The 16,407-nt window shown below is 36.4% G+C and overlaps 1 protein-coding gene across 6 annotated transcripts in view; it reads right to left on the bottom strand.

Moving 5' to 3' along the window:
* The window catches only part of CCDC122 (coiled-coil domain containing 122), a 54,252-nt gene that overhangs the window by 17,446 nt on the left and 20,399 nt on the right, over nt 1-16,407 (bottom strand). For all 6 annotated transcript variants that reach the window (XR_014819526.1, XR_014819525.1, XM_013980559.3 and 3 more), the window contains exon 5: nt 15,526-15,642. Coding sequence is in view for 4 of the 6 variants with exons in the window: in XM_013980559.3 (XP_013836013.2) it covers nt 15,526-15,642 (117 nt within the window). In the remaining 2 variants the exon portion in view is untranslated. The remainder of the gene's footprint in view (nt 1-15,525; nt 15,643-16,407) is intronic.

Below are 16,407 nucleotides of genomic sequence, written 5' to 3'. Positions count from 1 at the left end.
GTGTGAGGGCTCCAACTTCTTCACATCCTCAAAAATAGTTACTATCTGCCTTTTTGGTCACAGCTATTCTATTGGGTATGAAGTGGCATCTCAGGGTGACTAAACACCTACTTTTAAAGGAACTGATTAAAATTAGAATAATAAGGCTGGGAAAGCTAACTATTCATTTTTTAAGATATCCTTTTAAAATTTATTTATTTTTTGTGGTACAATACACATAAAATGTACCATCTTAATCATTTTTAAAATTTACAGATCAGTAGTATTAAGTACATTTACATCTTTATACAACCATTACTACTGTCCACTTCTAGAACCCTTTTTGTCTTTCAAAACTGAAACCTGGAGTTCCCATCGTTCCTGGCTCAGTGGTTAACGAAGCTGACTAGGAACCATGAGGTTGCAGGTTCAATCCCTTGTCTTGCTCAGTGGGTTAAGAATCCAGTGTTGCCGTGAGCTGTGGTGTAGGTTGCAGACACGGCTCGGATCCCTCGTTGCTGTGGCTGTGGTGCAGGCCAGCAGCTGCAGCTCCGATTCGACCCCTATCCTGGGAACCTCCATGTGCCCCAGGAGCAGTCCTAGAAAAGGCAAAAAGACCAAAAAAAAAAAAACAAAAACAAAAAACCTGAAACCCTGTAACAGTAAATAGTAAGTCCCTATTCTTCACTGCCTCCAACCCTTGACAATCACCATTCTACATTCTGTTGCCATGAATTTGACTATTTTAGGTACATAATTTAAGTGGAACTAAAGAGTATTTGTTTTTTCATGACTGGCTTATTTCACTTAGCATAATGACCTCAAAGTTTATCCATGTTGTAGCATGGGTCAGAATTTCCTTCCTTTTTAATATTTCATTGTATGTATATACCACATCTTGCTTATTCATTCATCCATCAATGGACACTCGGGTTGTTCCTATTTTTGGCTATTGTGACTAACGTTGCTATGAATATGCGTATACAAATATCTCTTTGAGACTTGGCTTTCGATTCTTTTGGGCATATACCCAGAAGTGGAATTGCTGGATCATAGAATAATTCTATTTTTAATTTCTTGGGGAACTGCCATACTGTTTTCTTCTATGATTGCACTAGTTTACATTCCTAACAGTGGGTGGGAATGTTCTAATTCTTCACATAATGAAAGTACTTGATATTATCTGCCTTTTTTGAATCATAACCACACTCATAGTGGCTGTGAAGTGGTATTTCCAGTGAGTGTGACAGTAGTATTATTATAGTAAACACCCACTTTCCAAGGAACTGATCAAATAGTAGCAGAATAGGGCTGGGAAAGTTCCCTCTTCATCCTCAGATCTATTTAAGAGAGAGCCCTAGCTAGTCAGGAAGGTCGATTTAGTCTGATACAAAAAAGAATCAATTTTTAAAACACCAATGCACCAAATTTATCAAAATAATCAATTTGCCAAAATAAGTTTATAGCTAAGATGGTTGCAGGGAAACAAGACTCTGGGTTTCTGGGGCCTTAAGACTCTGTCTCCAGCCTGTTTCCCCTTCGCTCTGCAACTCAGCTTTCCCTTTCACTTTCTGTGAGACCCTCAGCAGAGGTCCCCTCTCTCTTTCCCAGCTCCTCCCTTAGCTCAGGGCTTCTTTATCTTTATTATGCCATGGGTCATCCTGATAGTATAGTGAGGACTATGGACTCCTTCTTGCAATGTTTTTAAATACATGAAATAAAACATATAGGATTACAAAGGAAATCAACCATATTGAAACACAGTTGTGCAGCAGCAGTAGGGGAACTAGGATGGAGACACTCCAAGCATTCTAAAACATGGCTATAAAAACAAAGGAAAGAAGTTGGAGTTTGGGGTTAGTAGATGCAAACTGCTACTTTTGGAGTGGATGAGCAATGAGATCCTGCTGTATAGCACAGAGAACTATATCCAATCACTTGTGATGGAACATGACAAAGAATGTAAATGACTGGGTCCCTTTGCTGTACAGCAGAAATTGACAGATCATTGTAAACCAAGTGTAATAAAAACATTTTTTTTTTAAAAAAGGGAAAACCTGTCAACTATCATTTCACATAAATTTCTATAAACTTTATACACCTTTGTAAGTTTGCAGTTTTGTTAATTCTGCAAATTCAGAAAGTTTATTCAAATTGGTGAACTAGGCCTCCTGATATGTTGGCAAAATATAAAATGACTTTAAAAGAATTAGAAATGTTAGTAATCATAAACATTATTATATTAGATAATGCAACTATATTCAAAAGTTTTTTAAAAAGATATTGAATGTACTTAAAAATATATTGAGGAGTTCCCGTCGTGGCGCAGTGGTTAACGAATCCAACTAGGAACCATGAGGTTGCGGGTTCGGTCCCTGCCCTTGCTCAGTGGGTTAACGATCCGGCATTGCCGTGAGCTGTGGTGTAGGTTGCAGACGCGGCTCGGATCCCGCGCTGCTGTGGCTCTGGCGTAGGCCGGTGGCTACAGCTCCGATTCAACCCCTAGCCTGGGAACCTCCATATGCCGCGGGAGCGGCCCAAGAAATAGCAACAACAACAACAACAAAAAACAAAAAAAAAGACAAAAAAAAAAATAAAATAAAAATAAAAATAAAAATATATTGAATGTATATATCAATGTGTGTATGTACATATATCACTGAATATAGATATATTCAATAGAATACATTCTTAAGAATATAGTCAATGAGGAGTTCCCGTCATGGCTCAGCAGTTAGTGAACCCAACTAGCATCCATGAGGACTTGTGTTCAATCCCTGGCCTCGCTCAGTGGGTTAAGAATCCAGTGTTGCTGTGAGCTGTGGTGTAGGTAGCAGACGTGGCTTGGATCCCTCATTGCTGTGGCTGCAGTTTAGGCTGGAAGCTACAGCTCTGACTGGACCCCTAGCCTGGGAACCTCCATACGCTGTGGGTATGGCCCTAAAAAGACAGAAAGACCAAAAAATAAAAAGAATATAGTCACTGAATATGCTTATATTCTTGTTCATAGAATATATTATTAGAAATCAAATAACTGGAACAGAGTTTTGGTTAATCCATAAATCATATTAGCCTGCTTCTAAAATTATTCTTCAGTAGTGAAGCTATGAAACCAATACACAATAGATCAAAGCAGAGATGTGCAAAGTCCCCTTAGTGGGACTCTAGATCACCAGCCTCAGCTGGATATCACAGGAGGTATTAATACAAACTAAAGAAAGAATAAATCATCAGAAGGGATTATGTGAAGAATGTAGCACAAAAACAGGCAGGTGAAGGAGGCACGTATCAGTAGTTCCCACTGAGTGATTATCTGACGAGGGTAACCCTGTTACAGAGACTGGCTCCTTGAGTGTCCAGAGCCAGAGGTCAAGAACACTCAAACCTGGAATGACTGACTTGATTTCCAGGCTCAGTAACCAGCTCTGTGAGAACCTGGCTTCCAATGGAGTTTCCGTACACAAAGAAGCAGCACTGATGATTAATGTTAAGTTTTCTGATTTCTTTGAGAGTTTTAATACTGTACATTATAAACTGGCATTTGAGTTTTATACATCAGTTTCTGGTGAACTCCACTAGCATCTCCCCATGTCTGCCCACCTCTGGGATACTTACAAAGTTAAGTTTCTAAGCCCACAAGGCAAAACGGGGGTTTGGGCTAAGAAGTGACTTCATAAAGGCAAAGGTCATATTGTGAGAACCTTCTTGAAGGCCAGACAATTGTTCAGCCGCTAACTTTGGTATGTGTATCGCTGCTCAAACTTGAATGTCATTATCCAGCGGAGGACTTAGTGGTTCTGTAGAGAATATAGCTTTTTTTTTTTTTTTTTTTGCCTCTAAGAAATTGATAGGTTACTGTTCTTATTTAGTTGTCACATGGTAGGCAGAAGTAAGAACAATAATGAAGCAAGGATGGTGCCCATAACACCCAGTGGCAAAAAGAGAACAACTCTATGTCTCTTCATTCCTGCCACTTAGGCACTCTTCGCTTCTGTCCTCTGGGTCCAGGTATGTGCTCATCTTAAGACCTTTGCATTTGCTCTTTCTTTGGCCTGGAAAGCTGTCCTTAGATCTGCATAACTAGCTTCTTCACGTCTTTCAGGGTTTTACCAAAGGTGATCTTCACAGTGAAGCTGTTGTTGGCCACAGGATCTAATATTCACCTTCTCTGTCCTGGTACTATGAACCCCTTCTGGTCCCCTTCTCTGCTCCATTTCTTTTTGCCTTTATCCTATCCTTATCTGACATGCTATATATATAAATATAATTTACATCTGTCCTCCAGACAGAATGCAAATTCCATGAGGATAGGGATCTCTATCCTTTTATTTTGCTCACTGCTCTACTGTCAGAGCCTTAAAGAGTAACTTCTACAGTAACAGCTCAATAAATGTGCTGAATGAATTAAGGAATAAATGATAAAATGAGAGTTTTTTGTAAATCAAATGACTGGTACAATATTTTGAGACCATTATGTAAAACTATTGCTAAATTCTCTATTGTTTAGAATTTCTCCATATATATAGCAAGCATAAAATGTCATTGTTTTACCGTGAAGACTTGAAAGACCTGAAGCTCATTTGCTGCCGCTGAAATGTAACTTATTTTTGCTTCAGATGTTTAATCTAAAAAGATGGGTGTTTTGGCAAGCTAGATCCTTTGCCTTTGTATATAAATTTTAGAACATCTTGTCTATTTCTACAAAAAAAAAAAAATACATGTCAGAATTCTTACGAGGTCTCTAGATGTTAAATCTGGAGGACATTTTTGGGGAAGGTTACTACTTTAAAAATACTGAGCTTCGTAGACCATGATCATAGTATATCACTCTATGGATTCAGTATTTAGCAAATATTGCATGTTCTTTAGTGTTAATGAGAAGAGTTTTCTTTGATTCCTTTCACTTTTCAGTTATTTATTGCTACTATAGAGAAACTACATAGAAATACAATTGATTTTTGTATTTTGACCTTTTATCCTGTGAACTCGTGTTAGGATTATGCTGGCCTCCTTAAATACATTGGGAAGAGGTCCCTCCTCCATTTTCTGAAAGAGTTTGTATAGGCTGAGTTTTATTTCTTCCCTTAAATGTATTACCGAAGCCACATCATTCTAGAGCTTTAATTATGAACTCAGTTTCATTGATTCCTACTTTACACCATTTAAAGAGCTTAATTGGAGATGGTTCATAGTGCTAAACATAAAAGTAATTTCTTCTTGTATTAGTTATGGTATGTGTCTTTTTCAAAGAGTTTGTCCTTTTTTTTTGTCTTTCGTCTTTTTAGGGCCACACTGGCGGCATATGGAGGTTCCCAGGCCAGGGGTTGAATTGGAGCTGCTGGCCTATGACAGAGCCACAGCAATGCCAGATCTGAGCCGTGTGTGCAACCCAACACCACAGCTCACGGCAACGCCAGATCCTTAACCCACTGAACGAGGCCAGGGATTGAACCTACAACCTCATGGTTCCTAGTCAGATTTGTTTCTGCTGCACCAAGACGGGAACTCCTGAGTTTGTCCTTTTTGTCTAAGTTGTCAAATTTGATATAAAATTATTCATAATAGGCCTTTATTATGCTTTTAAGTCAATGGGACCTAAAGTAATGACTTAACTATACTCTTTTTTGACTAGTATTACTATGGTTTGTCAATTTTATTAGTCTTTTCAACTTTTGGCTTTGTTAATTTTTTTCCAGTTTTCCATTTTCTATTTCATTGTTTTCTACGATGAATTATTTCATGTCTTCTTATTTCTACAGTGGAAGCTTAGATAATTGCTTTTAAACCCCCTTTTTTTTTCATTTCCTAAAGAAAATTTAGAAAAGAAATTAAAGCACTTAAAGCTGTAAATCTTCCTCTAAATACTGCTTTAGCTACATCCCACAACTTTTTATATATGCTATATTTTTATTATTATTCTATTTCACATATTTTCTAATAATTCCTATGATTTCTTTTTTTGACTTGTGGGTTATTTATAACTGTAATGCCCAATTTCAAAATGTTTATGTATTTTCTAACTTTCTTCTTATTTATAAATCTGTTCTCATTGAAGAATATCAAATTCTTTGAAGTTTATCATCAAGTATATATTGTCTATCTTGGTGGATGTTCCATGCGACCTTGAAAATTAAGTATAATCAATAGTTGTTAGGTGGAGTATTTTGTAAATGTTTATGAGGTTTAGTTGATAGGTAAATTATTCAAATTTTCTATATGCTTGCTTACTGATTTTCTGTATTGTTCTATCAATTATTTTAAAAATTAAATAATTTAATTAAATTAAAATCTCCAATATGATTGTGTCTTTTTATTTCTGTTTTTGGCTTATGTATTTTGAAGCTCTGTGGTTAAATGAATACACATTCAGTGTTATTATTAGTTTCTGATAAACTAACTGACTCTGTAACTTTGTCAGAAATCTGTATCTTGAAATTACTTTATATTAATATAGCTGTGACCAGTTTTCTTTTTTTTCTTTTTTGTCTTTTTGCTATTTCTTTGGGCCACTTTCGCAGCATATGGAGGTTCCTAGGCCAGGAGTCGAATCAGAGCTGTAGCCGCTGGCCTACGCCAGAGCCACAGCAACGCGGGATCCAAGCCGCGTCTGCAACCTACACCACAGCTCACGGCAATGCCAGATCCTTAACCCATTGAGCAAGGGCAGGGACCGAACCCGCAACCTCAGGTTCCTAGTCGGATTCTTTAACCACTGTGCCACGACAGGAACTCCTAGTTTTCTTAATATTGATGTCTTCATAGTTTATCTTTTTCCAGTTTTCAAATGTGTCTTTATATTCAAAGAGCATCTCTTGTGAAAAACTTATATTTGCAAATCATTTTTAATCCAATCCAAAAATTTTTCCTTTTTAATTGTAGTGTTTAGTCAATTTAAATTTGATATAACCATTGATATTTGTGTCCTATTAGTCCCTTTTGACTTTTTACCTTCTTCTTTCTATCTTTACTCCAAGTGGATCGCAGACCTAAATATAAAATGCAACACTACAAAACTCCAGGAAGATAACAGGGGAGAAAGCCTAGATGATCTTGGGCCTGGTGATGTCTTTTTAGATAAAACACCAAAGGCACAACCCATAAAAGAAGTAATTGTGAAGCTGGACCTCATTAAAATAAAAAACTTATGTTTTTGAAAAGACACTAGCAAGAGAATAAGACAAGACACAGACTGGGAAAAAAAAATTTGCCAAAGACAAATCTGATAGAGAACTACTATTCACAATATACAACAAACTCTTAAGACCCATAGTTCTCTTATAGTGCAACAGGTTAAGGATCTGGTGTTGTCACGGCAGTGGCTTGGGTTGCTGCCGTGGTGTGGGTTCAATCCCTGGCCTGGGAACTTTTATATGCAGTATGTGTAGCAAAAAAAAACAAACCAAAAAACAAAACAAAAACAAAAACAATGCTTACAACTCAACAATAAGAATAACAACCAGAGTTTAAAATAGGTCAATAGTCTGAACAGGCACCTCACCAAAGAAGACATACAGATGGCAAATAAGCATATGAAAAGACGCTCCAGGAGTTCCCGTCATGGGCAGCGGAAATGAATCTGACTAGAAACCATGAAGTTGCGGGTTTGATCCCTGGCCTTGCTTAGTGGGTTAAGGATCTGGCATTGCCATGAGCTGTGGTGTAGGTTGCAGATGCAGCTTGGATCTGGCATTGCTGTGGCTCTGGCGTAGGCCGGTAGCAACACCTCTGATTAGATCCCTAGCCTGGGAACCTCCATGTGCCATGGGTGCAGCCCTAAAATGACAAAAGCCAAAAAAAAAAAAAAAAAAAAAAAAAGAGAAAGAAAGAAAAGATGCTCCACATGAAAGAGTCATCAGGGAAATAAGAGTTAATGAGATACCACTACACACCTATTGGAATGGCCAGAATCTGGAACACAGACAACACCAAGTGCTGGTAAAGGATGTGAAGCAAAAGGCACTCTCCTTCATTGCTGGTGGGATTGCAAATTGGTACAGACACTTTGGAAGATAGTTTGGTGGTTTCTTACAAAACTAACATACTCTAACCACATGATCCAGCAATCATACTCTTTGGCATTTCTCTAAAGAAACTTAAAACTGATGTCCACACAAAAACATAGATATTTAGAGCAGCTTATTCATAGTTGCCAAAATTTAGAAGCAACCAAGATGGCCTTTAGTAGGTGAAGGACAAACTGTGGAATATTCAGGGAATGGAATATTATTTAGCACTAAAAAATAAATGAAATAAAAAATGAGCTAACAAGCAATGGAAAGACACAAGGAACCCTAAATGCATGTTACTAAGTGAAAAAAATCAATCTGAAAAGCTATAAACTGTATGATTCTAACTATATGACATTCTGGAAAAGGTAAAATCATGGAGACAGTAAAAAGATCAATGGTTGAGAGGGGATGGCAGGAGAAGGGATAACTAGGTAGAGCACAGAGGATTTTAGGACAGCAAGACTCTTCTCTACGACATTATAAGGACAGATACATGTCATTATACATTTTTCAAAACCTATAGAAGGTATAACACCAAGAGTGAACCTATTGTAAACTAGGAACTCTGGATGATAATTATATGTCAATGTAGGTTCATCAATTATAACAAATGGACCACTCTGGTGGGGGATGCTGATAGCATGGGAAGCTGCCAGGGGACAGGGAGTATGTGGGGACAGGCCATGCATTCTACTCTATTTCGCTGTGAATTTAAAGCTGCTCTAAAAAAATAAAGTCTATTAAAAAAAATCAATAACCATTCTCATCATTGTTCTTTTATATGTAATGTGACTTTTTTCTGGCTGCTTTTAAGATCTTTTTCTTTGTATTTCGTTTTCAGTAGCTTGACTGTAATTTCCTTAAATATGGTTTTCTCTGTATTTATTCTGCCTTAGGTTTGCTAGATTTCTTGAATCTTGAGTTATTTTTTTTAATCAAGTTTAGAAAATTCCTGGCTAATACTTCTTCAAATATTTTTTGGTTCCCTCTTTTCCCTCTCATCTCCTCCTGGGACTCTAATTAACCATATGCCACCTTGCTTAACAAAGTGGTCTCACAGGAACTTCTTGGTACAAAGGTGTAGGTACTTAAAAAGAACGAGGTAGACTCACATGTAATAATATGAAACAAATCTATGAGATAGGTTATCAAGTAAGTAGAGTAGTTGTAAATTACATGTATGGTACATTTATGTAATCTTCTCCTATGCACAGATGTGTGTGCATGTGTATGCGTACATGCACAAATGTACGTATATATATAGACAGATATACATACACCCTCATACTTACTCAAGTGCACATACATATATGAGACTTGAAAAATACACACCAAATAGTGGTTGTGATTAACAAGAGGTGAACATGGTAAGAGAAAGAGAATGCAATGGAAGCCAGTAATCAAAGGAACTTTAGCCTTTCCCCTAATATTTTAATTTTTTTAAGGAGAACATATTTCCATATAAGTGAAAACCATTTTCTAAAAAGACTGGGAGTAGAGTCCCAAAGATCTGGACTCATATCCTATTATGTCCTTCTGTCCTTTATCACTAGTTATATACACTTATACAGGTTATTTAAATTTTCTGAAATTCTGTAAAATATGTTATTATGAGAATTTCAATGGGACTGCCTATAGAAAGTGCTTGAAAAATAGGAGGCATTCAATAAATAACAACAGATTTAATAATACTGCACATTTCTTCCCATATGTTTTAAGCTAGAATAATTGGTTACCATGCTACCTAGCTACCTGAATCATTCTTCTTATCCTGTCTTTAGTTCACCTTTTAATTTTGCTTCTTTGGATTTTTCATGTAGGACTGGCTTTCTAGTTGTGTAATCATTTCTGTGGCTGACTTCAATAGATGAATGGTTTAGTTAGTTGTGTAAGCTGCATGTTGTAATGTACCAAGTTAAACATATTTTGTCCCTTACCTGTAGTAATTCTGAAAACACTCTAAAGTTTCCCCTATCCTTTTAAGTTTGGAGCTCAAATTATACAAAATTTAGGCAAGAGTAACCAATGAATCTTAAGATGCTTTACACTATGCATGTTATGACAAAATATTACTTTGTTGCACTCCTTATAATTTGCTAAAAACTTTTTTTTGGCGGGGGGACCACACCCGCAGCACATGAAAGTTCCCAGGCTAGGGATGGAATTGGAGCTGTAGCTGCCAGCCTATGCCACAGCCTACAACAACATGGCATCTGAGCCGTGTCTGCAACCCACACCACAGCTCACAGCAACACCTGACCCTTAACTCACTGAGTGAGGCCAGGGATTGAACCCACAACCTCATAGTTCCTAGTTGGATTCATTTCTGCTGTGCCACAACAGGAACTCCAGCTAAAAACTTCTTAACTGTTCTAGTTTCCCTTCCCTGAAAATGCTTGGATTTTGCAAATAATATTTTTTAAATCTTGAACTAAAAATTATTGATTGTTGCTTAATGCTTTGTATTTGAAGATTTGTGTTTGTATGCTTTGTACTTTGCATCCCCAATTTTTTTGTCAATGACTCAACTTATTTTTATTCTCCTCTCTGTTTTCTTTAGTTCCTTTCTCTATTATATAGACAGACAATAGGGGAAAAAGGTATTTTTGGAGTAAGTATTTGGAAATACTTCTTTCATTCAGATATAGCTGAAAAGTACCAAAAACATTGAATTAAAAAAACATGTAAAATTTAAAACCATTTCATTTTTTTCCTAATCAGAAATGTAAAAAGCAACTTTTCCATCAAAATTAAACATGCAAAGAACAAAATGTTTGAAAGAATTAATGATTAGAACAAAAAGAATGCTATGATCCAGGCAAAAGATGACCATGAGCTACACCAAGGCCATGGCTAAAGACATTCAGGAGGACTAGGAAAATAAAAGTCTCAGAGAAGTAATAATAAAAATCTTCTGGTATTTGAATTTATCCTCTTTAAACAACTAGTTATTTTGATCAAGTTCCTGTCGTGGTGCAGTGGTTAACGAATCCAACTAGGAACCATGAGGTTGCAGGTTCGATCCCTGGCCTTGCTCAGTGGGTTAAGGATCCGGTGTTGCCGTGAGCTGTGGAGTCATTCGCAGACGCGGCTTGTATCTCATGTTGCTGTGGCTCTGGCGTAGGCCAGTGGCTACAGCTCCAATTCGACCCCTGGCCTGGGAACCTCCATATGCTGTGTGAGCAGCCCTAGAAAGGGCAAAAAGACCAAACCCCCCCCCCAAAAAAACTAGTTATTTTGAGAAAGAAGTTATTCATATCAGTGATCAATTCTCATCAAGCAATAAAGAGAAATTTTTGGGGAAAAATGCAGTGTTTTTAAGACAATGCTTGTGGCTGTGGCATCTCTCCTTCAGTTTTTTTTTTTTTTTTTTTTTGTCTTTTTAGAGCCGCACCTGCGGCATATGGAGGTTACCAGGCTAGGGGTCCAATCAGAGCTGTAGCCACTGGCCTACACCACAGCCACAGCCACAGCAACACCAGACCCGAGCCATGTCTGTGACCTATCCCACAGCTCACAGCAATGCCAGATCCTTAACCGAGCGAGGCCAGGGATTGAACCTGCAACCTCATGGTTCCTAGTAAGATTCATTAACCACTGAGCCACGACGTGAACTCCTCTCCTTCAGTATTACAGTTTGTTATAGAAAACCTCTAATTTCTTAGAGTTTTATTTTTTCAACCACGACATTGTGATAGAATTTAGGACTACTTTATCATGAAATAGAATTAATAAAATTAAAACTAAAAAGCCTAAAAAGATCTTTAGTAACCCTATTATGAAAGCTTAAAATGAGTTTATTAAATTTCAGGACAAGAAATATAATGACAAAAACACTAAAAAAAGAAGACTCAAGCTCAGTGATCTCCCATCTAAATCTATCATTAGCTGCCATTTACATCACTCTTTACTACTAAAAATATCCATGTACACTTCTGCTTTTGTCAAAATAAAGCAGATGCATTTCATATACCTATTCCTCACCCTACGTACAACTACAAACCCTGGATGTTGTATATAATATTAATATAAGAAGCTTCTGAAAGATGAAGAGAAGAAGGCAGACTGGCTGGAAACCTCAGGATTCAAGGAATGATATGGTGATGAGTTCCCTAGATTTTCATTTTGCGTCATATATCCCAGGCTGGATATGGGGAAGAGAGCAAGCTGGAACACCAATAGGTGCAGACAAAAACTTCAAGAAAAGCCTGCTGTCTAGCCAAGGGACCAGGAAAAGGGCAGCCTATGCAAGATCAAAAACTTTTAGGTAATAACTACTCTCCTAAAGTCAAACACCACACACACAAAAAAACAAAAAAACAAAAAGACCCCAAAACTCTGGACCCACCACCAACCACACTAGCAAAGACTGAGTGGAAAGCCTAAACTTTCTCCATTGCTTGGGTTATACCAAAGCACCCCAATCCTCCTGCTGGGATGGTGTCAGAGAAGGCTAACTAGGGAGCCAGGACTCTTCATTCCTACGGAAAAGTAATAAACCACATCCTCTGGTGTGAGTGGAGCCCATTTGGGGAGGTGGACTTCTACTCTCATCTAGTGGTAACAAGGCAGAAAAAAGAAGCCCTTCCTCCCTCCATGAGTGTCCATGGAGACTCTGAACTTCCACAGGGAAGTAATAAGGATCCAGAGTCTTAAAGTGTAATACCTGAAATATCCAGAATTCCAGTGAAAATCACTCATCAAAGCAAGAACCAGGAAGATCTTAAACTGAGTAATAAATAACAATCAACATATGTCAACACCAAGAAAATGCAGATGTTAGAATTATCTGAGAAACACTTTAGAGCTGTCATCATAAAATGCTTCAACGAGTAATTAAAACTGTGCCTGAAACAAATGAAAAGATAAAAAGTCTCAGCAAAGGTATAAGATACAAAAAAAACCAAATGGAAAAGATATAATCACTGAACTGAAAAATGTAATGGGACGATGGTGCAATAGAGGAATGGAGGAGATAAAAGAAAGAAAGAATCAGTGACTGGAAGGTAGAACACTAAAAGTTATACAATTTGAACAACAGAGACACAATAGACTGGAAAAAAAGTGGAGAGCCTCAGGGACCTGTGGAACCATATTTAAAAAAGACCTATCATTTGTGCCATCAGAGTCCTAGAAGGATAGGAGAAAGAGGGCAGGAGCTAAAAAAGTATTCAAATAAATCAGAGCTGAAAATTTCCCAAATTTACCAAAAGATATAAGCCTATGGAATCAATTAGCTGAGAATTTTCCAAATAGGATAAACCCAAGGAAATTAATTGCAAAACATATAACACGAAAATTTCTGAAACTTTGCAGGCAGGAAACCTTGAAAGCAGCAAGAAACAAATGTCTCATCTATAGAGAGAAAACAGTTCAAATGACAGTAGATTTCCCATCAGAAATCACAGAGACTAGAAAGAAGTGGCACAGCATTTTTCCACTGAAAAGAACTGTCAACCCAGAATGTTATATCCAGCAAAAATATCTTTCAAAGACAAAGGGGAAATGAAGACATTTTCAGATGAAACAAATAAACAAAACAAAACAAAAACTCCCCAAACTCTGTAACCAGCAGACCTTTCCTAAAAAAAACAAATTTAGAAGTTTTCTAAAGAGAAAGGAAATGATAAAAGAGGAAGTCTTCAAACATCAGGAAGAAAGAAAGAATATGGTGGAGCAAAATATGGGTAAATACAATAGACGAGTAAAGAGGGAATACCTAAGGGAAAATGGGGTTTCTTTTGAGGTGATGAAAATTTCTAAAGTTAACTATGGTAATGGTTACAAATGATCTATATTCTTACTAAAAATCTTGGAATTATGCACTTTAAGTAGGTGAATTGTATGGTATGAATTATATCTCAATAAAGCTGTTTTTTAAAAATCAAAATAGTGGTAGTCTGAGGAAAAAGGGACAAGAGAACTTTCTGGGCGTGATGAAAAAGTTTTATATATTGACCCAGGTCATGGTAATACAAGTACATGTATAAATTTTCAAAATTAATCAAGTTAAACCCTTACAATTAGTGTACCTGCTTTTATGACAATTACACCTTAATAAAGTATGTTAGCATTAAAAAAATTACTAGGAATCTCAAATTCCTTTCTAAATGCTTTTACCAATTTATACTCATACCAATAGTATATCAGAATTTAGGTGGTCCACATCTTGCAAACTGTAATATTGATAATTGACAGGCTAAATTTGGGACCTTATTGTGCTTTGAGTTAACAATCTCTTATTGTAAATGAGGTTCATCATCATTTCCATTGGGTTTTTTTTGATATTAAGTTTCAAAAGATAAGACTTTTTATTCCATCTTCCCAATGTTCTACGGCTTGTTTGACATTTTATCCCTGAGGCACTTATGTATGTTACAGATATCCTCTCTCAAAATGAGTCTTGTCTTCTCCATTGTTCTGCTTCATCTCAACAATCTATACATTTATGATATAGTCAAGTGATATTTAATCATGCAGTTGGCATATACATCTGAATGTCTTTTAAAATAAGTAGTTCTCTGACACAAATGGTAAAGTTTGTCTCCTTATATTGTCTTCAATCCTCCTGGATGTGTGTGTATGTAAGTGTTAAGAGGCAGGAATCCAATTTTATATCAAAATTGTCTTTATTTTTTCATATAGCTAACTTATTTTGTTTGCATCATGTATGAAGGATTATTTCTGGATTAGTTTCATTTATCATTTTTTTCCATTTCTTTGCCACTTATATACTCTATTACCATGTACAGTTTTACAATAAATCCTGATATCTAGAAGGGTAAAAAAAAACCCTATTTATTTAGATTACTAGTAAAATATAAGATAAAAACATGGTGCTTCTTAGGATGTTTTGTAAAGGTAACAGGTTTTGTCTTCAAATTCCTCAGATGCTTTTTTTATTGTGTCAAATTAGTCACAAGCAAGTTGAAAATATGCATCTTTTTATTTTCCAAAGTAATTTTTAATGGTGAAAATTATTTATTTGCCCTTAACAACATACACTTTTCCATTTTTGTTCACCATTCATTTAAACAATAATGACTAAAATGTACCAGTGGTATCTCAAATTTAGTCTCACTTCTAGTTTTATATATCATTTTGTTTAATGAACTATTGAAAATTACAAATAAAAAGTCAGAGCGTTTTAGAATACTTTTGTTGGCTTTACTCTATTTTGAAGAGTCTCTAATGTCTGTCTAGAAGTGGTCACTTTTTGACTAGATGGCCTCTGCTTTCTAGCTACTAATTGGGTGCAAAGTTGGTGGAATGAGATCTGGAAGAATTTTAGACCAAATTTAATGAAATAGGAGTGCTTGCTTTGTTTGAATATATTAACATTTTGGATATATGTAAATGAGAGCGTTACCTGTAGTATCTATCAATGGCTTAGACTTAACAGCTGCTTTTTGTTGCAATTCTTTTTTTTCTAACTCTAGCCATTTTGGGAATTGAGGGTAAACTATGAAAATTATGACTATAGAATAAGTTTTAAAAATGATCCCATAAAATATTGAAATCCAGATAATTAACTTACCTCTATTTCTTTTCTTAACTTTTCATGTGTCTTTTTTTCCTTCTCAAGAAAACAAGTTTTTTCATTGATGGATTCTTTTACAGTTATAATTTTATCCTTTAGCTTTGTAATGTCTTCCTGCATGTTTATAAAATTTAAAGTGTACATGTCAAATAATGGTCAATACAAATCCAAGATTTTCAGTGCTTCTATAATTTAAGAAAACTGGCTATCACATTTAATTTTGATAAACAGGATTAGAATATTACTTCTATAGGTATGTGGAATGAAGAACAGTTTTACAAACAAACCTTATATCTGAAGATACAGAAGTAAAAACCAAATGAAAATAAGACATAAAGAAAAGTAGTCATAGTGGCAAATGCCCAGCAACACTGTAAAATATATTTAATTCTTTATCAAGAAATAATAGATATCTTAAGTTTTTATCTCCCAATATCTTCAAAGAATATTAAGAGAAAGATGCTTAAGGAACAATTTTTTTTTTTTTTTTTTTTTTTTTGTCTTTTTGCTATTTCTTGGGCCGCTCCCGCGGCATATGGAGGTTCCCAGGCTAGGGGTTGAATTGGAGCTGTAGCCACTGGCCTACGCCAGAGCCACAGCAACGCGCAATCCGAGCCGCATCTGCTACACCACAGCTCACGGCAACGCCGGATCCTTAACCCACTGAGCGAGGCCAGGGATCGAGCCCCAAACTTCATGGTTCCTAGTCGGATTCGTTAACCACTGCGCCACCACGGGAACGCCTTAAGGAACAATTATTAATTCATATTATTTGCATAACAGCATTAAGCACACTAAATTGATTTTAACTGGTCTGGATCCAATAGCCTGGAAGTTAGGTTTCAAAGTTTTTGTGAATCACACTTTCTGCAACCAATG

Source organism: Sus scrofa, chromosome 11 (assembly GCF_054392235.1).
Source record: "Sus scrofa isolate SSC_HxYL_T2T_F1_AM1 chromosome 11, Sscrofa_HxYL_maternal_Yorkshire_Landrace_v2.0, whole genome shotgun sequence".
NCBI classification, from domain to species: domain Eukaryota; kingdom Metazoa; phylum Chordata; class Mammalia; order Artiodactyla; family Suidae; genus Sus; species Sus scrofa.
This window is presented reverse-complemented; position numbering and strand designations above follow the sequence as displayed.